At 34.1% G+C, this 23,819-nt stretch overlaps 1 protein-coding gene across 1 annotated transcript; it reads right to left on the reverse strand.

Annotated features, from left to right (window-relative positions):
• Nucleotides 1-356: 356 nt before the first annotated feature.
• Nucleotides 357-22,471, reverse strand: LOC131849690 (GMP reductase 1-like). The gene is made up of 8 exons (XM_059199802.1): nucleotides 22,311-22,471; nucleotides 8,699-8,818; nucleotides 5,173-5,263; nucleotides 3,717-3,883; nucleotides 2,828-2,893; nucleotides 2,578-2,700; nucleotides 1,186-1,402; nucleotides 357-632 (listed from the first exon to the last, which is right to left on the reverse strand). The coding sequence occupies exons 1-8, from the start codon at nucleotides 22,395-22,397 to the stop codon at nucleotides 463-465; spliced, it is 1,041 nt and encodes a 346-aa protein (XP_059055785.1). The 5' UTR covers nucleotides 22,398-22,471; the 3' UTR covers nucleotides 357-462.
• Nucleotides 22,472-23,819: the final 1,348 nt, after the last annotated feature.

Here is a 23,819-nt window from a genome sequence, read left to right on the forward strand (position 1 = left end):
GACGCTTTACTAAAAATATAGTGATTTTTTGCTCAATGGCTCTAGTCATAAAAAATATATACCACTCGACAAAAATACTACACTGTACAATGTACAATGTAAGTAAATCTACACGTTTTAATACCAGTGTTGCCAGATATAACTTATTTAAAAATATAATTACTGTAACAATTTAATGGGAGATGGAGTTATAAGTTACCAACCAGTCAATAGTAACGCTGAACAGAGGGAGTACAAAATGTTACGAATTATACGTAATAAAGTAAAATGGAATAAATATTGTTTACATATATAATACATATATTAATAGTACACATACATATAATAATAATCATATTATAAATATTATTACATATAGCTAAATGTGGCAAAATAGAGTAACTCTCTGTAAAAGATTTATGTTCAATTCTGAAGAAAACCCATCAAAAGGCAAAACCTGGCAACACTGTTTAACATTTTAAATTATGAGAATGTATCGTTTACTTGTCTACAGCACCTGATGAAGGTGGCTCTTCTAGGTAATTCCCGTAGTCTAGCAGCTCCTACATATGTACAAGCTGATCGTAGACCACCCAGGATGTCTTTAACTGTAGTAGCGACGTCACCTCTATACTCTACTTCTACCGTTTTACCTGAAATATAAATATAAGAATATAATTACTACCAAGGTAGACTCGTCGTCGTAGTATCTATTTAATTTTGACGACCTCGGTGGTCTAGCGGTCAAGCACACCGCTTTACGACCGATGGTCGCGGGTTCGATTCCTCGCACGGCACAAACATTTGTATCCTGAGTATGATTGTTTGTATCGGTCTGGGTTTTTTCTATGTATAATATGTATGTATTTACAAAAAAAATATCTATGTATATGTATCAGTTATCTAGTACCCATAATACAAGCTTTAGCTAGCTTAACTTGGGTCAAGATGACACTGTGTGAATTGTCTTAAAAAAAAAAGTATATATTTATATCTTTTGTTTAATGCCCGTAACATACACTACATAGCTAGGGTCAAGATGGCGCATAGGGTATAGCCTCCGCTTTGTGTAGTCGCTAATGCACTTTCCTGTGAAGAAGATTTTAGTTTGTATACACCTCTATCAAGCACACCTGCCACTCAAGTCTTACCTTTAAATATATTATCCACGGTTATTATTATGTACAAATAGTTCAATGTACATACCTTCAGAAGACCTATAATCCGCGATTCCGCCTGAATGTTTCAACATGGCCGTCGAAGATGACATTCCGTAGAAGAGCTTCACCTTCCTGCCGTCGGCCGCTGTGACCACCTCCCCCCCACATTGGTCATGTCCAGCGAACATGCCGCCCGCCATCACGAAGTCGGCGCCACCGCCGAAGGCCTTCGCAACGTCGCCGGGACATGTGCAACCACCGTCCTGTTATATTAATAAAATAGTGAGGTATTTATATTAACTAGTCGACTAGTGGTGGACATTCGACCATAATAAGTTTAAATTATAAGTTCGAACATCTTTAAGCTTCTAGATATTTATATTAACTAGTGGTCGACATTCGACAATAATAAATTTAAATTATAAGTTCGAACTTCTTTAATCTTCTAGATATTTATATTAACTAGTGGTCGACATTCGACAATAATAAATTTAAATTATAAGTTCGAACATCTTTAAGCTTCTAGATATTTATATTAACTAGAGGTCGACATTCGACAATAATAAATTTAAATTATAAGTTCTAACATCTTTAATCTTCTAGATATTAATATTAACTAGTGGTCGACATTCGACAATAATAAATTTAAATTATAAGTTCTAACATCTTTAAACTTCTAGATATTTATATTAACTAGTGGTGGACATGCGACCATAATAAATTTATTGTAAGTTCGAACTTCTTTAAGCTTCTAGATATTTATATTAACTAGTGGTGGACATTCGACCATAATAAATTTAAATTATAAGTTCGAACTTCTTTAATCTTCTAGATATTTATATTAACTAGTGGTCGACATTCGACAATAATAAATTTAAATTATAAGTTCGAACTTCTTTAATCTTCTAGATATTTATATTAACTAATAGTCGACATTCGACCATAATAAATTTAAATTTTAAGTTTGAACATCATTAAAATTCTAATACAGATTATTTCTACACTACTTTCTTTTTATATTGAGTTTTTATATCCGAATTATATTTATATATTGAGCGAGCGATATTTCACTAATAACTAATATATATTGTAATAAATGAATTTATTATGATGTTTGACATGCAGTAAAACTATAAACGTATAATATTAAAGACAAACAATATTAATCTATTCTCAATTTGACCATAAACTTTAACCATAAACAAACTGTATACTCTATTTATCTGTGTCTGTGTCAAATACATGGTAGTGTTTATAATACATTGTTTATGTATAATTTAAAAAAAAATTGCATCCTGCACTCCTTCTCTTCATAAACTATAAGTGTGCTATTGTGTGTTATTCTGATGTATAATCTATATTACTGAAAAGTTTCATTAAAATCTTTTTCATCAAAGGTTTTATATAATTTGTATGATAATATATAAGATTTACTCACTGATATAATATGTCCTTTGAGACCATGCGCTGCGTCTGCGCATTCCATAACAGCAGACAGTTGAGGATATCCAACACCAGTCTTAATCCGAGTTGTACACACAGAACCCGGGCCTATACCCACCTGCAGACAATTTATTTTATATAATCGTAAAGGACCAAAATCTGACTGCCCAACCGATGGCAGCGATAACCCTCGCCATAGCAAATATCGCCAATATGGTACATAAATTAGATAAAACTGTCCATACCTTAATAATATCGGCACCAGATAATATAAGTTCCTCCACCATCTCACCAGTTACCACATTTCCAGCCTGTAATATAAAGACAAAGAAAACTTACATATACGGTTATTGAAGTCGCTGCAAATGAATTTTAAAATTATTGTAATCACATATGTAACTATTCTTTTTATTTCTTGTATTTGCTTGACAAAAATATTGGGAAGACTCAAAATTTTGGTGGTACAATAAGATATAGTATTACTGTATTCTTGATTAAATAATGAACATTGTACACATTGTTTGTTGACCTAAATAAAATAAAACCGCATTATTATCAAAACTTAGTCATTAAATAAAGTCGCTTTACCGTATTTTGGCGATGCCAATGTTTGTGGAAGAACTTATTTGAACTTCCTTTTGAAAAGTAAGTATAAAGAATATTGACTTCTGGATTTTTGGAAAGTTAAATCCAGAAGTCAACTCCAATCGTTTATTTTTTTGGTATCTCCCATGGACTTCTACTTATGAATTCTACTGATCGGGGAAAAAAGGGATTGTCAGTAATGTTGTCCCCATTACTAGCAATAATGTACCGTGTCATCGCCGCCTCCGCGCGGTGACCTCTAGAAACCATCCAGATAAATTTCTGGTGAATTAGTCACTATAGGCTATCTGACCTGACCTCATGTTCATCTTATCATTCTCTCCAGTGTCAGCGCAGACGATGAACCATTCCATTATCAACTAATCAATCATATAACGAGAACAATTCAAATAACGTCAAAGATATAAGAAATGAAATACATAAATATCAGGCCCGAATTATTTGTAATTGGTGAGAAAAATTGATATTACTGAGGTCAAAATTTGCAGTGCGTCGTCTTAAAATCAGATAATTTATGGTCATACTAACGATGATTGTGTGGGTGGGGAATGCAGCACGAACTCTTCGCACATACTCCACGAAGTGCTGTGAATACCCGTTGGCGACGTCCAAACACACGAATTTCAAGTCTTTAACATTGTTAAGGATATCGGAGAGGCGATCGAAGTCTGCATCTGCCGTTCCTGAACTCGCCGCTGTAACGAAAACAAATAAATGTTCAAATAATCAAAGTTCTTTTTTCAATATTCTATTTGCGTGAATTCTGTCTCACCTAATTCAGAAGCCAAGCAACTTGATTTGTAGGTACTGTTTCGAGTTTAGGATATAAATTAGGGCGTGAAATTGCAGGATATAGGCATGACATCTTTTGCTCATTTTATCAAAGTGCTCATTTCATTATTCAATTTTTTTTTACAATCATCTGCATGGACAATTCTGTCTCACCTATTTCAGCAAGCATTTTGCTTTGTGAGTTGTGTTTCGATTTTAGGATGCAGATTAAGTAGTGAAATTACTGGATAAGATATCTTTTGAAGATGAGATCTTTTGCTCATTTCATAATTCAATTTTATTTTTTAAGTCATCTACGTGGATTCTGTTTCACCTATTTCAGCCGCCAAGCATTTTGCTTTGTGAGTTTCGATTTTAGGATGCAGATTTTTTTAGAATCATCTGCCTGGACAATTCTGTCTCACCTATTTTAGCCGCCAAGCATTTTGCTTTGTTAATTCAGTTTCGATTTTAGGATGCAGATTAAGTAGTGAAATTATAGGATAAGAGGCATGAGATCTTTCTTTGGAGTGGTAAGATTTATTTATATAAGTGGTGTCATATGATAACATGAAGTCCGTAGTCCTGTTCATGTATATAGAAGAAGGTTATCGTTTATCATCAATTGAATTGAAGGGCATATTACAATATTAGCACAGGCCTTAATAAGTTATATTGTACTTTAGATATATTATGAACTGTACTATACTTTACAATCTACCAAAAATTATAAACCCTCTGGTTACAATTCTACTAATGAAAAACGTTGGATGTTTTTGAATGAATACCGAAGATTGAGGTTTCTAGAGACTTTGTAATAAATAATGTATGTTTATTTTTGTATAAAAAATAACATTCTTGGAATTAATGTATATTAATATATTGGAAATAATATCACGCAGGATTAATTATTTATTAGTGATATGTCACAGGGACAGGGACTACCCTGTAGCTTAGTAGATATACCCTTTCCGATTAAACTTGTAATGTAAATATATCTTTACATAGTATAAAACAAAGTAGCTTATAGCTTATTTATTATATCGCTTATATCTTTTAAATTACGTAACGAATTTTAATGTAGTTTCAGCAATAGATAGAGTGATTCAAGATGAAGGTTTATATGTAGCCGACAAGTTCAGAGATATCTAATGGATGTACGCCGGGACGGGTCGCTAGTATATATGTGACTTAGACATTACATTCCACTAACCCATTTGCTGTAAACACTCGGGATGATCATCTGCGAATTTCTTCCATTCTTCTATTGTATAATATTTGTGAATACACGTGAACAGGCCGTGCTGGAACAATATTTACACAATGTATATAAGTGAACAACAATCTGCAGATTTTGTCAAGCTGAAGAGGAAACGCCACTACACATCCTATGTTTTTTTTTTATAACACAACGTGCATGCGGCTCACCTGATTGTAAGTGATTACCGCCGCCCATGAGCACCCGCAACACCAGGGGAATTGCAAGTACGTTATCGGTCTATTAAAAAGGAATAAGCTCTTTTTTTTAAGGTTTCAATATCGTATCGGTTCGGAAATACCATTGCTGGAAGGTGATTCCACAATGTGGTTGTGCGAGGCAAAAAGTTTCTAGAAAACCGCACTATGGAAGACCGCCATTCATCCAGATGATCAGGATGGTATTTCTGGCGGGTGGTACGGTGGTGAAACTAGTTGTAACCCACTCATGTATAAACGAAATATCTTAAGAGATAAAAACTATTGCTCCTAAGAATATCCATCAATTCTTTTCCTTGACAAAATTCTTGGAACGTTTACACTCTAACCTGAGGAGATAAAAACCATGTCTCCTAAGAATATCCTTCAATTCTCGGCAAGTCCAGGTTGCGAACTTTGAAAAAGAGCTAGCACAATAGATCAGGTTGTAGTACTACAGGTCTTAGCACATGACAATGGTTGAAAAATCTAAATCAAAAATAATATAGGTGTACAATTTTTATTTAAGTTTGTTCTGGTTTTCTTACCAAATCAAAAGCAATCTTAACTGACGGTAGATTTGACATATCAATGAAAGAGTCTGTAATAAATGGACGTGAGTATTTTGATTTGAAATAAAAACGGTGAATTGTGACAGTCTCGCTGACACATGTATCAAAGTTCTTTAGTTTTATTTTCATATGTATAGCTTAAAATAATTTAACAACAACTAATTATATTTTTTAGTTTCAAATCAGTGTTACCTTCACCGGTCAGTCAATCAGAGACAGTCAAATAAAAATTTGTGTTTGTCACATTTGAACTTACGACCTTTTTGGTTATGAGTCGTGATACTGAAGTATTAGCTTACGTCGTGTTCTTAGAATTAGGTATAATTTTTACAATTAACAATGTTATATTGTTCTAGTAAGTAGCAAAACAATAGTTTTCATTATCATTTAGTTATAACTAATTAAACACTAAACATTCAGTTAAAATTAACATAGTTATGTTTTGTAACCGTTGATTCTTTGTTCTCAATACCTAGAATATAAAAGTAATACCTAATTTACTTGTGTATGCCTACTGTGTATCATAATTCGGTTGGTATAAACTATGTTATTTATTTTGACAGATAGGTAGATACACTTTTTGCCACTTGTGCATTAAACATTTTTTTTAAAGCACAGGAGACAAAAGATCTTGATAGTAAGTGATTTGACTGACTGTGATTGACACACAGGAGAATTGCTAATGTGTGCCGGCCTAAAAAATAAGCTCTTTCTTGAAGATTTCAATATCGTATCTGTTTGGTAAAATCATTGCCGGAAGGTGTGCCAACTTGATTCCTCTACGTGGACGTGACCGCTGACAATGCAATATTTTTATGTAACTGAAGTAGGAAATAAGCTGACTGCCTTTCTAATAGAATACGAAAATCGACTATATCTATGAACAACACGGAGGCCACATCGTTGTAAGGTGGACATTGGGAGGATAAATCAGTACTCCAGAGTTCGGATATAGACTAGACTGCTTTTATTACTACAGATCATCACGCGTTTTGAAAAGATTCATAAAACACTTTCGTTGTAAAAATGAAAGTTTATAAATTACAATTATATTTTTGTAGAAGAAATTTTAAATTCATAGCGCTGACTATATTTTCTGATTGCACTAAGAATGAGTGCGTATCGACTTCTATGATGATTATCGCATGCCTCTTGTTATGTGTATTATTTAAATAACATTTATTCAAAAGAGCAACACAAGTTTCTTGCTCGCTCTTCTTGTGATGAGTCTGCGTTCCGAATGAGTGGTAGAAAAAAAATTATGACTATTTAAAAATGCTTGTAGTGAATTTATTTGAATGAAGATTATTTCTATTTCTATATTACAGTAGTATAGTATAAATGTAGTATGTGTGTTTTGTGGTTTTGGTTGTGTTTATCTGTGCAATATTGCTCCAACCACATAGTAAAAAAGACAGTTTATATCCGAACTCTGGAGTAGTCATTTCACCTCATAAAGTCCAAACTTACATCGTCATATGACGTCCATGATACGCCTCAAACAGTATAAAAGAGTAGAATATATAATTTCTTATGCCTATGATATCAGAATTTAAGAATAAGCTAGGATATTAACATGCGGGCCAAGGATTGCGTGAGAATCCTTGAAGCGGTCGCCATAGCCGATACGGCTAGGATATGTCAAGGTATCAGGATTCCCTTATAATATGTACCCTTTAAATTTACTGCTCTACCTTTCCCTTCAAATCCAAAACACAAGTCATAAAGCAAGTATCAAGAAATAGATGAAACAGACGCAGACGTCTTGTACTAAGTCTACAGACGTAGAAGCCAGCGCAGCTTGTTTTGTTATTCAAATGCGATAAAAAAGAACGCTATACACCTTAGAACGGAGAAGGGGATTGTTAGTTATGCGGACTAATAATCCTATTGCTAGCAATGTATTCATAACATTGTATTATTTGACTTTCACGCAGTTCTCCCTGGAGACCATCGTGGTAAATTGCCATTAGCTATGACAAACTAGCTAATCATCACTTTGCATTCCCTTGTGTTCTACAGAATATACAACGGACTGTGTTCTGAAGAATTGTTCGACAAGATGTCCATGGTTGCTTTTTACTATCGCACTGCACGCAATGGACATCCTCACACGTTGGCACCTAAATGGTCTCGGACAGTGCGGTTTCAAAGGAGCTTCCTCCCGCGTTGCCAAGGCCTTCTCGAGAGACTACAGCATGGGGTTTTTCAAGAAGAATATCCAGCGTGCAGTTATGATTGTGGATTTAACTGCCAAGGCCTTCTCGAGAGAGGGTAAAATAAGGTTTCTTTAGTACACGTGACACCCCTGGTGTTTCAGGCGTGCATAGGCCACGGTAACCATTTATCATCACATGGGCCGTTACTTGTTAGCCACCATTGTAATATATAAAAAAACTGTCCAGACTTCAAATTCATTTTATCATCCTCTATAGGTCCTTCTAACAATGTATCCTTCCAGCAATGGTATTTCCGAACCGATACGATATTGAAACCTTCAAGAGAAGAGCTTATTCCTTTTTAAAAGGCCGACAACGTACTTGCAATTCCCCTGATGTTGCGGATGCTCATGGGCGGCGGTAATCACTTACCATCAGGTGAGCCACATGCTCGTTTGTCCCCTGTGTTATAAAAAAAAAAAAGGTGTACCGCCAACTTAAATAGTTAGCGCAGGTGGGTGCGCCATGCAATTATCATCCATAAAAAAATCACCTTAGACAGTTCTTGTGCCATCTCGAATGTGCCGACGGTGTCCATATTGCTGGCCATAACTGGGACGCCCCGGTACGTTTGTCCGGAGTTCCGAAATGTAATCTCTCTATATAGGTCCACCTGGAAACAAACGTTAAAATACAAATTATAAAATCAATTATTCATGTAAGACATTTTAATTGTCCAAGTCAAATTTTGTGGTCCTGTTGATACTCGAATCAATACTCCAATAGATTATTGCTATTGAGTAAAGGGCGAGCACAATAGATATATGCAGGTCGCAGTGTTACAGACACTAGCTCAAAACACTCAATAAAGAAATGAGCCAACTTTTTTGTATATATTATATTTATTATCGGCCTCGGTGGTCTAGTGGTGTAGCGCACTGCTTTACTTCCGATGGTCGCGTGTTCCATTGTCTCACACGGCTCGAACATTTGTGTTCATGAGTATGATTGTTTGTATCGGTCTGCGTATTTTCTATATTATTTTATAATTATTTAATTTTGAACAAAATCGTCCTTTACGTAATTTCAACATACACTAGATCTTAACATATCGTAGTTAAGATGTTTACCAACTGACAGACATATCAATATAGCTAAATCAAAATGCAAATTTCATGGAGATAAAGTTGACTTTTTTTAGCAAAGTATCAGAAAATCTTAGAGAATACTAGTGCTGTACTTTTTCACACGCCAAAATACCAGCCATACTAAAACGTGTCGAAAAGTTTAAAAATTGAACAAATGCAATTGCCGTGCGAAACCATGTCGGGTGGCAATAGTCTGTTTTTAATTCTGGAAACTAAATTGACAGGTATAAATGTCTAATTTTCAAATAACGTTACCACCTATAGCAGAATAGTGCTGTACCTGCGATATCGATTTGTTTAACCGCAATTTTTTATTTTAACATCGTAGTTTTAAAGTCTTACATGAACTCAAGCAGACGAATTATTAAAAAGTCTACCGCGTTATATTTAACTAGATGTACGAGTATCTTATCGTTTATTTTAATTTACAGAATTCCAACCGTCGACACAATGTCGCCGTATTGTGAACCATTTGGCATCATGCCCACTTTAGATATAAATAAATATATATAGACACAGCATTTCTACTTGCATGCCCATTTTTACTACTAGTAATTAGCAGGTGAGAGCATTTTTTTTATTCCGACGTTAGACCTCGGGAATCTTGCGCTTAAGTACCCCGTAACTTTACTTTTTGTACTCATGAATGAATACGAATGCTTTTTGCTTGCTTGCCCAGATTTTGTCTTTGTATATTATGTAAAAAAAATTAAGTATTTATATTAGTTCTCTAGTACCCATAACACAAGCTCTGCTTAGCTTTGGACTAGATGGTGTTGTGATAATTGTTCATGAACATTATTATTTTTGTTTATAAATATATTAAATATATATAGTCTTTATATATAAAAAATACGTGTCACGTTGTTAGTCCGCCATAGACTCCAAAACTACTGAACCTTGCAATTTGCACATTGTGTGCAATTTGATCCATTTTGAAAGATAGTATAGCTTACATCTCAATTTATAGTCGCAATATTATTTTATTCAAGAACCTTAGCCACAGCAACGCGTGGCCAGATCTGCTAGTATTATATATTTATATATTGGTATGACAATCAGGCTGTCAGACCAATGATGGTAAACGGTAACCGTCGCTCTATACATGAACAGCACTAAAACCATCAAGTTTTTATTTACCACAGATGCCTGTAATACCACCAGCGTTGCCAGATTTTTTTGCCAAGTCTGGATTTTGAATCTTTTTGAGTGCAACAAACGGGATTCTCGTCGAAAGCGGGACATAGTGAAAAAACGTATATAATCAGAAATTTATAAATATTTATTGTTCAAATTACGTTTATATGAAATTAGATAACAAATATAGCCACAGAAAATGTATTTTAATAAAAATATGATACTTCAAATCACATTTACCCTATCATTAGGTTGAGTATTATTCTCCTCACCCATTGATTTTCGTATTTTGTGACGTGCGTAATGATATTCATGTTTAATGGCGTCGGGCATTTTATTTAGGCAAGTGACCTGTCAGTGTGTTTGCCACTCTAATCGTTTTTATGTAAATGATATATCAAACAAACTAATCACATGATTTTTATCGTGGACGTCACATTTTGACGTCTGTAATAACTCTAATGCATTCCTAAAAATGAAGGTTTTATGTACCCTGTAATTTGACATCAGTCTCTAATACATTCTAAAAATTGCTGTAATTTGATGTTTTATAGATCATAAAAATTGCGTAATTTGATGCATGCATTCGTGCTCTAATGCATTACATTACTAAAAATTTAGTTTTCATATACCCTGTAATTTGATGTTTGACGTAACTCAAATGCTTTACATTCCTAAAAATTAAGTTTTATCTCTGCATAACCTGTAATATCTTAAATGATTACAAACATTGGAATGCGTGTTTATGAATAATGGTATATAATGGTATATATGAGCGTAAGTTTCTCAGTATCTGCAGGTGAAAGTCCCATCAAAATCTTAAATGCTGTAGACATTCTTGATTTTTTTAATTGTAATAATTTAGTGATAAAACTGTAACAAAATAGCAAAGAGGATGGATTCACTGACCCCTTTGTGTTACGGACAATTTTATCTTGATTAATGTCATTCAATTTTATTACAACCAGTAATTAAAACAGTTTTTTTTTATAAATGATAATATAATAGTGCACTCGCTTGTGCTAACGGTTTACGCTGGCGGGACACTGGTTGAGGATGATAATATGAGCATGAGGTCAAGTGAGTTAGAAAACCATGGAAACCGCGTGGTGGTCTACCTGATATGGTACATTGGTAGCAATGGAGTTATCCACCTTACTAACAATCCCCATTCCCTCGAGGGAATTTATACAGTTTGTTATTAATAATAATTAAGCGGTAAGAGAAGCCAAAGGTTAAAGAATATTGAAGCGAGACTGAAATATGTTAGTGATAACAAATGACAGAGGCCATAACATTTCTGTAGCGATAATAAGGAATTTGAATGATACATATATATATTATAATAATCTCGGGACAATTCACACAACGCCATCTAGTCCGAAGATAAGCATAGCTTGTGTTTTGGGTACTAGACAACTATTAATTTTTAATATATGTATACTATACCTTTTTTTGTAAATACTGTATATTAAAATAAAAAACACCCAGACCTATATAAGCTATCATATTAATGAATAGGTACTACATATATATGTTTGTATCATGTGGAGAATCGAATCCACAACCACACCACAAGATGTAAAGCAGTGTGCTAAACCTCTAGACCAACGAGGCTGCCAAAATAAACTCTTTATTCCACTAAATATACAATATAAGAATGAATAACAGAGTATAATTAAATATAATTAATATTCAAAAGGCGGTATTATCGTTCAAGCAATGTCTTCCAAATAACCTTCGGATAGAGGGGAGAAGATGAAGTGGTAGATGGCGTAAGTAAAGAATAGTAATATATATATATTATGTATATACATTACTGATATATAATATAAAACTTCCAACAATTGGTTCGAATCCAAGAGGAAATATGTCTTCTATTCGGATTCACTGCCAAGTCATTATTACCTATATGATAAGATAAGATGATATCCCATCCTATATCAAAGTTTATAAAGAGGTTAATGTTATTGAATGAACTTAGAGGTTCATATATATTTGTATATGAGTAATAAATTCTGTCATTGTAAAAAGAATTTTATGATAGATTAAAAGTTACGTACTAATATCATGTCGTTCCTACTTTATTAATAATATCTATTAAAATCTAGGTTATTTCACTCGGATTATCTACAAATTCAACAGAAATGACTTGGAAGTACGAAGTAATCCTGATCTGGTACTACTGATCTGATTTTGAAAATTCTCTTAGTGTTGGATAGCCCATTTATTGAAGGCATATATAACATCACGCTACGACCAATAGGAGCGGAGCTGAATTCAAAATTTTACCACAATGGGGAAGACGAAAGTATCACTTTAACTGCTTATTATCATTAGCTGTTATCAATGACATAATTAAATATTAACCTTATTTTTTATATAATTGGAATGGTAAACAAACTAACGGCCCATGTGATGGTAAGTGGTAACCGTCGTATAACTGAACAGCACAATAGTCTTGACTTAATACAAAGTCAATCTCAGAACAGACTAAAACGAAAGAAAAGAAAAGAAAGAAAAAAAAGAAAGAAAGAAAAACATTTACTGACAACCATTATTAAAATACATACATATACAGGGTTACTGGTTAAGTCGACCTATTCCCTTTAATGACGTAAAGTTTACATCATTTCTGACAAATTTCACAATGGGACACCCTATTCTAATCTAACCGTTTTTGAAATATTTAAATTTAAATGATGATAAAAATCTCGATTTTCGGCTATTAGCTTAGATATTTTAAAATGTGTAAGTCTTATTTTTACTATTATTTGATTTTTACATGTAAAATAAGCTCTATCACCTATTAACCAATATTATACGTAAAACGAATAAGTAAGTCAGTATAGACGATTAAAATTAAAAAAATAATAAAAATTTAAAAAGTATATTTCTTTAACTGAATAAATCAGTGTAGACGATTAAAATAAAAAAAATAATAAAAATTTAAAAAGTATATTTCTTTAACTGAAAAAATCAGTGTAGACGATTAAAATTAAAAAAATAATAAAAATTTAAAAGGTATATTTCTTTAACTGAAAAAAATAATTATGCCGCCTGTGGGCGATAAAGGAAACCAGGGAGTTGTAGGATATATATATATTGTATATGTTAATATTATAAAGAAACACTACTAACTAAAACCGAAAAAGAACAATAGATAGTAGTGACAATTTAGAAGATAATTTTGGTATTCGAAATATAAAACATATAAAATAGTTATAACCAAATAAGTGGCCTGTATTCCACACCGCCTGTTCTGATGTGCTCAAAAATATATACGTTACATTATATTTTTACGAAATATAAGAAATGAAACGCACGTGATAACTTAATAGTACAGTGTAGTAGGTATAATAAGACTGTACGTGCTGACCTTAGAGCATTATGGTTTAAAACGCTGACAATTGGCATACCTAGGGTTGTCACTTATTATAAAACAATATTATTTTAAATTTTAAGACACAAAAATATAGCTGGTACTTTTGGGAAATTTGAGAAAATCCATACGTTGCGATTACCCCTTTACTGTAATTTCCTTACTTTTTGTTACCCTTTAACCGAAACAAAGTAGTTGATATAGTGGCGTGTAAATAACCACTACACGTGGGATCTTAACCGGACCAACAGGGTTCTTTTTGCGGACTACCCTAATGCTGTTGGCCGCAGCTGGCCTTTACAGCTTACCGGACGATAGGGGTCGAGAAAACAGATAGTACTCCAAACTCGCGGAAAGACTTGTGGAGCGGCTGAAGGCCAACTCCCGGCTGACGGATACGACTTTAGTCCGAGGGCACCGCTAGGGATTCAAACAGGGCAAACGGGGATCGAAATTACGGCGGCCTAAGCCGAGGTTCGAACCCCTCGAAGGCCAAAAAGGCCAGCTGTGCCCACAGCATTAGAGTAGCCCAAAAAAAAGTAAGTAATACAGAGCAAGCAACTTGTTCACTGAAATATGGGATGCCTGAAAAACCAAACCAAAACAAAACTGTTCTGAGTGCCTCAATTTCATGTATTTTAGCCAAGCAGCAACCTTTTACGAAGTCATAATACATTTAGTATTATGTTTTTCGATATTGTACAATTTGTACAATTTTCGATATTGTAAAAATTTGCTGAAAAAATAGATACTAAATATCCGAGTGGCAACCCTAGATATAACCTAGTTACGGTCATTCTATTTACTGATAAAGTTGACTGATTGCAACTATATCTCATCACGGGAAGGTTACTTAGCTGTTCAGATAAATTCAAGAGGAAGCAATTATTTTATGTATGTAACTCTGTGAAGGGTTTATATAGTAGTTTATACCCTATGTTACTTGTTGATAAGGTAGCTATTTATATGTGTACGAAATTTTAATTTTAAAAAATGCCATCTTTTATTTACGTAATATTAGTTGACATTAATAATGTAAGTACAAAATAATAACTCTGGACAATTCACACAGCGCCATCTAGCCCCAAGTTAAGTAGAGCTTGTAATGGGTAGTAGACGACAGATGTAAATATTTAAGTACATTTTTTTTTGTAAGTACTATGTATGTACTTACAAAAAAAAATGTACTTAAATCTACGTAGAAAACATCTAAATCAATACAAATAATAATACTCGTGACTACAAATGTTTGAACCATGCGAGGAATCGATCCCGTGACCATCGGAAGTAAAACGATGAATATGGCTGGGTTGTTATATATAGAAAATCACCTAAATTACTTACAGATAAAAATGTTTGTAACGGGGATTGAACCCGCCCCCATCGGAATGGGAAGCAATGTCTTAATCGCTATAATTCGGTCATTAATATAAGCGTGATATTTGAGTGTAGACTAGATACACTCACGAATAAAAATATTTGTAACGGGGATTGAACCCGCCACCATCGGAATGGGAGGTAAAGTCTTAAAGCGCTATACCACCTCGGTATGAGCGTGATATTTGTGTGTATACTGGATAAATATTTTTGGTGTCCACTGAGATGGTACTTGTGACCTCGACGAGCCGTTGCCAGGGTAACGCTCTCATTATCTAAGCAATTGAGTTTCAACCACTTTTAATTGGTGTTCCCTAATTGATCAATCCGTTTTAATTACTCGTACCTACCGACAAAAACAGCGTAATCTGGTTTAAACCAGTTATAAGCGAATTCGATTCGACGCTATCCCGGATTGGAGTGGAGTGAAGCATTTACTCGGTCCAAGGTTTAAGTTAGAATTTTATATATTTATACATATACTAGCTATGCACGCGGTTTCATCCGCGGTTCTATCGCTTTTATTAGTCGTAGCGTACTGTTATATAGCTTCCCCGACAAATGGACTATCCAACACAAACAATTTTTCAATTCGAACCAGTAGTTCCTGAGGTTAGCGCGTTCAAATAAACAAACTCTTCAGCTTTATAATATTAGAATAGATAGAATAGATAATATTAAAATCACTTTTACCACTATCACTCTATTCTCCCAATTTTGAATTTAAAAATTGATCCGTAACTATGTATAATATTAATTTGAAAAGAATACGAGCTGAATTTCTTTTCAGTTCTTGTCATCTCGAAATCATTCCGAACTGACGATAGATTTGACATATCATCTAGACACGCGGCAGCGTGTAAATGCAGAGTTCAAGTACGAACTGGCGAGCAGCACCGTGTGTAGTTATACGAACCATTTGGAGCCACTTTTGACCCCCTCATAACTCAAAAACTCTTTCACACAAACCTTTTAATTTGAATTTGAAAACTATTTGTGACCGCGATTTCACCCGTGTGAAATTTATAGTATATATGTTATTCTGATGTATAAGCTATTTTACTGTTAAGTTTCATTAAAATCCGTTCAGTAGTTTTTGCGTGAAACAGTAAAATCCATCCATACTCACAAACTTCCGGGTTTATATTATATTAGTAAAATACAGGAGGGTTAACTAGGCAACTGCCTAAATATATAGTGCTCTCTTTTTTCTTAGAGTTCGGTATTAACGGACTCGGTGATCTAGCGGTTTAACACAATGGTTGCGGGTTCGAATCCTGGCACGGTGCAAACATTTGTATTCATGAGTATAATTATTTGTATCGGTCTGAGTGTTTGCTGTGTATTATGTATTTACAAAAAAGTATGTATTTGAATCAGTCTAGTACCCATAACACAAGCTCTGCTTACCGTGGGACTAGATGGCGCTGTGTCCAGGGTTATTTATAGAGTTTGCTGGCTAGGCCCGTCAGAGACAAGAATTGAGGCATATACTTAGGAGCGAGGGTTTTTATCTCCTCAGGATAGTGTCCAAATTTTTTTGTGTCTCTCAGATTCAAACTCACGATCTCTTGGAAGTAACTCAGGGAGATACACCACTAAGCCACGTCTCTCTACATCAAGGGTCTTCAACCCGCGGCCCGCTGGTGTGTTTTCTGCGGCCCGCCAACAGCATAGGACCACCTCTCAATAACATTTAAGTAATAAAATCCTTATAAAAATGTTTTTTGGAGAATAAAAATGTTTGTGGCCCTAGATTTACAAAATGTTGAAGACCGCTGCTCTAGATTAACAATAGCACAGATAACATAGCATTACATAACAATAGTGAAATATCATTAGAAGGGAGTTGTTATTACAATACAGAGTTCAATGTATGTTGTAATAGCAAAGTCAGCGACATACTCGTGTAACAATCTACAATACAATATCATCCATACACATAGCACCTACGAGTTATAGTACATTTTGTAAGGCTACCAACCGTTGCAATAAATGTGAGACAGTCTATATTATCTTCACATAGTATAAAATGAAGTCGAATCCGCTATATGTTCGCTTACATTTTTAAACTTACTTACGCCACTTTTTTTTAATTAGTTGCTGTCATCACAGATAACATAATATTACATACTCTCATTATCTATACGTATAATTAGTAAGTTACAGGATCTTACCACGTTTTTTATGAATTGAATTCTCAATATTACAGTTTATCCGTGATCATAGCGGTTTAAACACTATTTCATGATATATTGGGAACTCATTACTACATAATACGAGTATAAAACAAAATCGCTGTCGCTGTCTATCCGTCCCTATGTATGCTTAAATCTTTAAAAGTACGCAACGGATTTTGAAGCGGTTTTTTAATAGATAGTGGTTCAAGAGGAAGGTTTATATGTATAATACATGCGTGTTGTAATACAGTATAGAACAAGTGGAGAAATTCAAAGATCTGTAATGTTGTTAAATATAAAACATGGTAAGATCCTGTGATTTACTAATTATACGTTACGGACATTAATGCAGTTTTTAACAATAAATAGTGATTAAATACGAGGTTTATATTTATAATATACGCGTGTTATTACGTAGTAGTACGTGTTACCGTGGGAAGCCGGGGCGGGCTAGCTAGTCATATATATAACATCCCATCCATGTTTGTATTGGTCGGGATGTCTTCTATCCATGATGTTATATATATATATATATTTATATAAAAAAACGTATTTGTATCACTTGTCTAGTATCCATAATACAAGCTCTGCTTATCGTGTTAACTATCGTGTGACGCACCATTAATTAAAAATGGTAAAGTCAATAATCATGTAACCTGAAACGGAACGTCAGAGGCCAGAGCCAAAGTAATCTGTGTGACATTGACAAGTGGATGACGGATAATTGAACGTAGGCAGCGGGAGTTTTGGAGCGAAAAAGTTGGAATTATTATAAAAACAAATAAGAGATAGGTAATTGTGAATATTGTAGGCATTGAGGTGTTTCTCTCCCTGACCAACCGGCATTACGCCTAACTCGTCAGGATACTAGTGATTTTAATAATTGTAGGACTAGATGGCGCTGTGTGAATTGTCTCACTTTTTACTGAAAACATGGTCTCATAAGTTAATTATAGTTCACCTACATAAATTAACTGTTTCCCGTGGATTCACACTCATGGAATCCGTTATCCTCGTTCCCAAGGCAATTATAAATTCCTTTATGTATGTAATATGGATTATTGTTATATATTCCTATATATAACAATTATGATGTGTATTACCGACTATAGTAATACCGACTGTTTAATTCAATAATAATCACAGGATAATTCACACAGCGCCATCTAGGCCCAAGATAAGCTAGATAAAAGCTAGAGAAAACACCCATACCGATACAATCATACTCATGAATACAAATATTTGTACCGTACGAGGAATCGAACCCGCGACCATCGAGGGGAAGGGTATTGTTAGTAATGTGGACTAATAATCCCATTGCTAGCAATGTACCATGGCAGATCGACCTCCACGCGATTCCCCCTGGAAACCATCGTGATACATTCCCGGTTTGTCACGTTGGGCTAACTAATCTGACTTCATGTTCATCCTATCATCCTCCACTGGTGCCCCGCCAGCGTAAACCGTTAGCGCAGGCGGGTGCACCATTCCTATAAAAAAAAACCCACGACCATCGGAAGTGAAGCGGCGTGCTAAACCGTTAGACCAGGAAGGACTCCAGCATTAACACATTGACTCTGTTTCGTAATGTGTGTAAATTGTTGTTTGTTTAAATTCAAATTCAAAAATCATTTATTCTTGTAGAAACACTTTAGCCGCTTATGGACGTCAATTTTTTTATATTATAACTAGCTGTCCCGGCAAACGTTGTTTTGCCTTAAAATAAAAAATAAACATTTAGGGGTGGACTACCCCTAACATTTAGGGGGATGAAAAATAGATGTTGGCCGATTCTCAGACCTACTCAATACGCTCACAAAATTTCATGAGAATCGGTCAAGCCGTTTCGGAGGAGTATGGGAACGAAAACTGTGACACGAGAATTTTATATATAAGATTTTTACCCTACCGTCTAGATCAGTATATAGATCCAATTGAGAAGAACTAGCAAGAAAGTCAATTGATATACTTTTTTTAAAGTCTATTCATTTACAATGTTTATTTATATAGTTGTCTATATCTAACATTAAATGAAAATCCCGTTCATGAACAACTTTGCCATACACACTCGTCTTTCAAGTGATCGTTTAGTGAGTTGTTTCTTCTTGTGATTATTATTATGTCTTCTACTATTAGAATACTATTCTATTATATTCTATTCTAGGGACAAGAGGATTGTCAGTTATGTGACTAATATTAACCTACTAACGACTAACCTAACCTAACCGACTAACCATTGCTAACAATGTACCATGTCAGGTTGACATCCACGCGGTTTCCCCTGGAAACCATCATGTTAATTCCTGGTGAATTAGCCACGATGTGCTAACTGACCCGACCTTATCTTATATTCCTCCACTGGTGCCCGCCAGTGTAAACCGTTAGGGCAGACGGGTGAATCATTCTATAATAAATGTACTTTATTGTTGTTCTTTATTTTTTATAAAACACCATATATATATTGTCCCCAGAAACAAGCGGCTCACCTGATGGTAAGTGATTACCGCCGCCCAAGAGCACCCGCAACACCAGGGAATTGCAAGTACGTTATCGGTCTATTAAAAAGGAATAAGCTCTTTTTTTTAAGGTTTCAATATCGTATCGGTTCGGAAATACCATTGCTGGAAGGTGATTCCACAATGTGGTGCGTAGCAAAAATATTCTAGAAAACCGCATTCTGGAGGACCAACATTCATACAGATGATTAGGATAGTATTCTAATACTTTGTAATGTATAAATTGTGTAATGAAAAAGGGACCTAAAAATTAAGGATACAAGGAAAATAATACATTATGCTTCATTTATGACGAAGCTTGTATTTAGTTTTTAATCTTTTATCCTTATATAATATAATATTATATATTTTACCAGCAGGGCGGGGAAGCGGAAGAATGTTGTTCCCGCGACCTCGCCCTCCTCGCTGAGAGGTATATCAGCAGGGGTACTTACGGTTACGGGCCGCCAGGATCGGGCCTCGAGCTTGTGCTCCTTAAATTCAAATTCAAATTCAAAAATCATTTATTCATGTAGGACAATTTTTACCGCTTATGTACTTCAAGTTTTTACATTATATTTTTTTTCCCTATCGTCCAGTTCGGTATATAGATCCAATTGAGAAGAACTGGCAAGAAACTCAATTGAATTACTTCTTTTTAATACAGTTTATTTACAATGCATAGGTATTTATATAGGTTTAAGTCGTTTCGGAGGAGTATGGGAACGAAAACTGTGACACGAGAATTTTATATATAAGATAAAGTGATAATAATACAGAATTATTGTTAATTTTATGAGTACAAAGTGTATTTGAAATTTTATATCCGTAATACTAAGAATAACAGAAACAGGCTTGTAAATAATGAAGATTTTTGACACCTTTGATACCAATGTACAGGTTGACCTCGACGCTGTTCCCACTGGAAACCATCGTGACAAATTCCTTGTATATTTGTCATGGTAGGATAACTGACCTGGCCTCATGCTCATCTTATCATCCTCCACTGGTACCCACCAGCATAAACCACTACCGCAGGCAAGTGTATCATTCCATTAGCATTAATGAAAAAATACAATCATACTTAAGAATACAAACGGATGTAACGTGCGAGGAATCAAACCCGCGAAATTACCGAAAGTAAAACTAAACTCCTGAGGTAACCACTCGTAAAAAAATGCATTCGAATAATCCTCCATTTTTGAAGTTAGTCGAAAAGAAGGGAGTTCACCGCATAATGGCAACACAATGACTTACAGTCACGAAATAAAACCAATTTATTATGGTTATATTTTGGTATGAAATCGATATACAATGTTTATGTAAATTGCTTCGAATGCAGACAGGTTGATTATAACTTGTCAATCACATGATATATTTTTTATGTTTCATCTATACATATAAATAAAATTGGAGTGTCTGTTTGTAATATTGAAATAACCGTTTTTTACTACTTGCATATGAATATAAACACGGTCATACACCAAAATAACATATTTTACAATGTCTGTTTGTTCCGGCTAATCTCTGAAATGGCTGGACCGATTTTGACGGGATTTTTATTGGCAGGTAGCTGATGTAATAAAGAGTAACTTAGGCTACCTTTATTTTAGAAAAATAAAGTTAAATTCCACGCGGAAGTTGCGTGTACAGCTAGTAGACAATAAAAAAGAGGGTTGATTATGCTTGTATTTCTTATTATTATTTATTAGAATGGGGGGTTTAAAACTCCCTTAGAAAATGTATATTTTAAATTTTACCCTTTTTTTTCAACTGATTTTATACGAATTTTAACGTAGACTTTCTACAAATTGTATACATTGTAGATAAGCCGTGGCTATTGTAGATAATCCTTATGTAGTCCGTTGAAAAAACAGACCGTAATCATTAGATACGTATTACTCGAGATTTCGTAACGGTGTTTACCAACACGGGAGAGTTAGGTGGAAATTCTGTATATAAAACGTAGTTGATACAAATTACAGTTATAGGTACATATAAGAATCATTAAATTCAATAAATAAAAAACGTGTTCATATACATATAAAAAAATATAAATCGGATGACACATTAAAAACCTAAAAATGTACTTAAATTTGATTTTAATAATAAACTTTAAGTAGTTTTTTTTATTTTTACTGAATTAAACGGAGGTATTTTCTATAACTGTTGCCTGTTATTTATGTATAGATTGATAATAATGTTACATATTTTAAAAATGATAGATTCATACAAAATAGCTTTTAAAACTGTATAAAAACACAATATATCTTTGACTGTATGAATTAAAAAAAAATAACTTTTTCCTCGTAACTTTGACGGCAGATAATTAAAAAAAAACCAATCCCCTTGCGGAAGTGTCAGCCGAATTAGATGGCCTTTTCCATTGAACCTTGATCTTTCAGCCAATATTTCAGAATCATCACAATTGAAATTCATTACTTACATCATTTCTACTCTTCAATGTGCTCCTTTTAGGCCTTAGTAGAACATCTTTGAAGTCCAATTTCATTTCGTTAATAATATTAGGCATTTTGTCACTAAACACTTGAGTCTAGTTTCGCGATTTAAAAAATAAATATTATTTTCACAGCCAGTGCGCTCCTCCCGCGCACGATATTGACTGCCGCTGCGAGCCGGGGTTACCAATCACAAAGGTTTATTTCCGTAATACAGCGTTAAGGAAAAGATAATAATGAAGTGATGTAACATAATATTTAGTAGTAGGTATAACGAACGAAATGCTTATACATTTTCGGATATATTGTTTATTCAAGTGATTCGTTCACACAATATTCAAATTTGATCATTTGGAACATTCTAAATATGTAAGTGTTTTGTTGAAGGTATTTTAAATATATATATATATATTTAATACAACAGAATATATCTGCATATTATGCATTGCATGAGCATCATTATAGCAGAATTATTATAATAAAATAAAACGATTGTACGCAAACAAACAATTATTAAATAATATAATATAAACCGAGGCATATGTGCTCCTGTATATGGTATAAAACTAGATATACATAGATAGATGTTTAATACGTCTTTTTGTCTATGTAAACCGTCAAGAAGACATAAAATTTTCTAAATCATTTTTTACAATTCTGTAATAAGAAATTCTATGGTTTCTTAATCTGTGGTGGCACAACAGTGGCACCAACTTATTTCATCCGTCAAAACTTTTATTTGTGATATTATATGAGTTCTTTTTTATGTGTAAATGTACCCTGCACATATAGGGACTGTTAGTCATGAAAATTAAAAGCCAATACTTAGCAATATAACATATGTAAGTCCTCATAAATTTGGCACGATGAGCTTACCTGACTCTATGTCATCTTATCATCGTCCATTGATACCCCGACAACGTAAACCTTTATCGCTGGTAGATAAAATATTTCATAATCATCAATAACAGGGGAGAAAGGAGATTGTTAGTAATGTGGACTGATGATCTCATTGCTAGCAATATACCATGTCAGGTTGACCTCCACGCAGTTCCCTGGAAACCATCGTGATAAATTCTTGTTGAATTTGTCACAATGGGCTAACTGACCTGACCTCATGCTCATCTTATTATCTACCACTAGTGCCCCGCCAGCGTAAACCGTTAGTGCAGGCGGGTACACCATTCCATTATTATCATCATAACATAAAAAAAATCCAAATACCAGTAATTAAATCAACACTATATACCTGAACTTTACTCTATTCTTGAAACTCTGTTGGTCGCTCAAATAAATAAAATAAAATAAAAAATGTATTCTGCATAGAATTCGGGAGTATATAAAAGTTGGCAACACCGTTTGCAGGCGTGACACGAAACATCACAAGGGCGAACAGAAATACCCCGCTTTTAGCGGCTAGGTGAAGGTTATGAAATGTCTACAATGCTCAACACATAAAAAGTAAATAAAATAACCAAGTTTTTCTGTTATTTTGT

The sequence above is a fragment of the Achroia grisella genome, unplaced genomic scaffold (genome assembly GCF_030625045.1).
Source record: "Achroia grisella isolate CSIRO2021 unplaced genomic scaffold, CSIRO_AGI_Agris_v1 utg660, whole genome shotgun sequence".
Lineage (NCBI taxonomy): Eukaryota > Metazoa > Arthropoda > Insecta > Lepidoptera > Pyralidae > Achroia > Achroia grisella.

Bases quoted from the DNA above. Each gene is read 5' to 3' on its own strand.
- LOC131849690 (XM_059199802.1), bottom strand. From the start codon at position 22,397: ATGCCTAATATTATTAACGAAATGAAATTGGACTTCAAAGATGTTCTA. The intron at 3,884-5,172 runs GTTAGTGGAATG...TTTTCGTTACAG, and splicing joins CGAGTGTTTACAGCAAATGG to CGGCGAGTTCAGGAACGGCA. The intron at 2,894-3,716 runs GTTAGTATGACC...TTTATATTACAG, and splicing joins TCCCCACCCACACAATCATC to GCTGGAAATGTGGTAACTGG.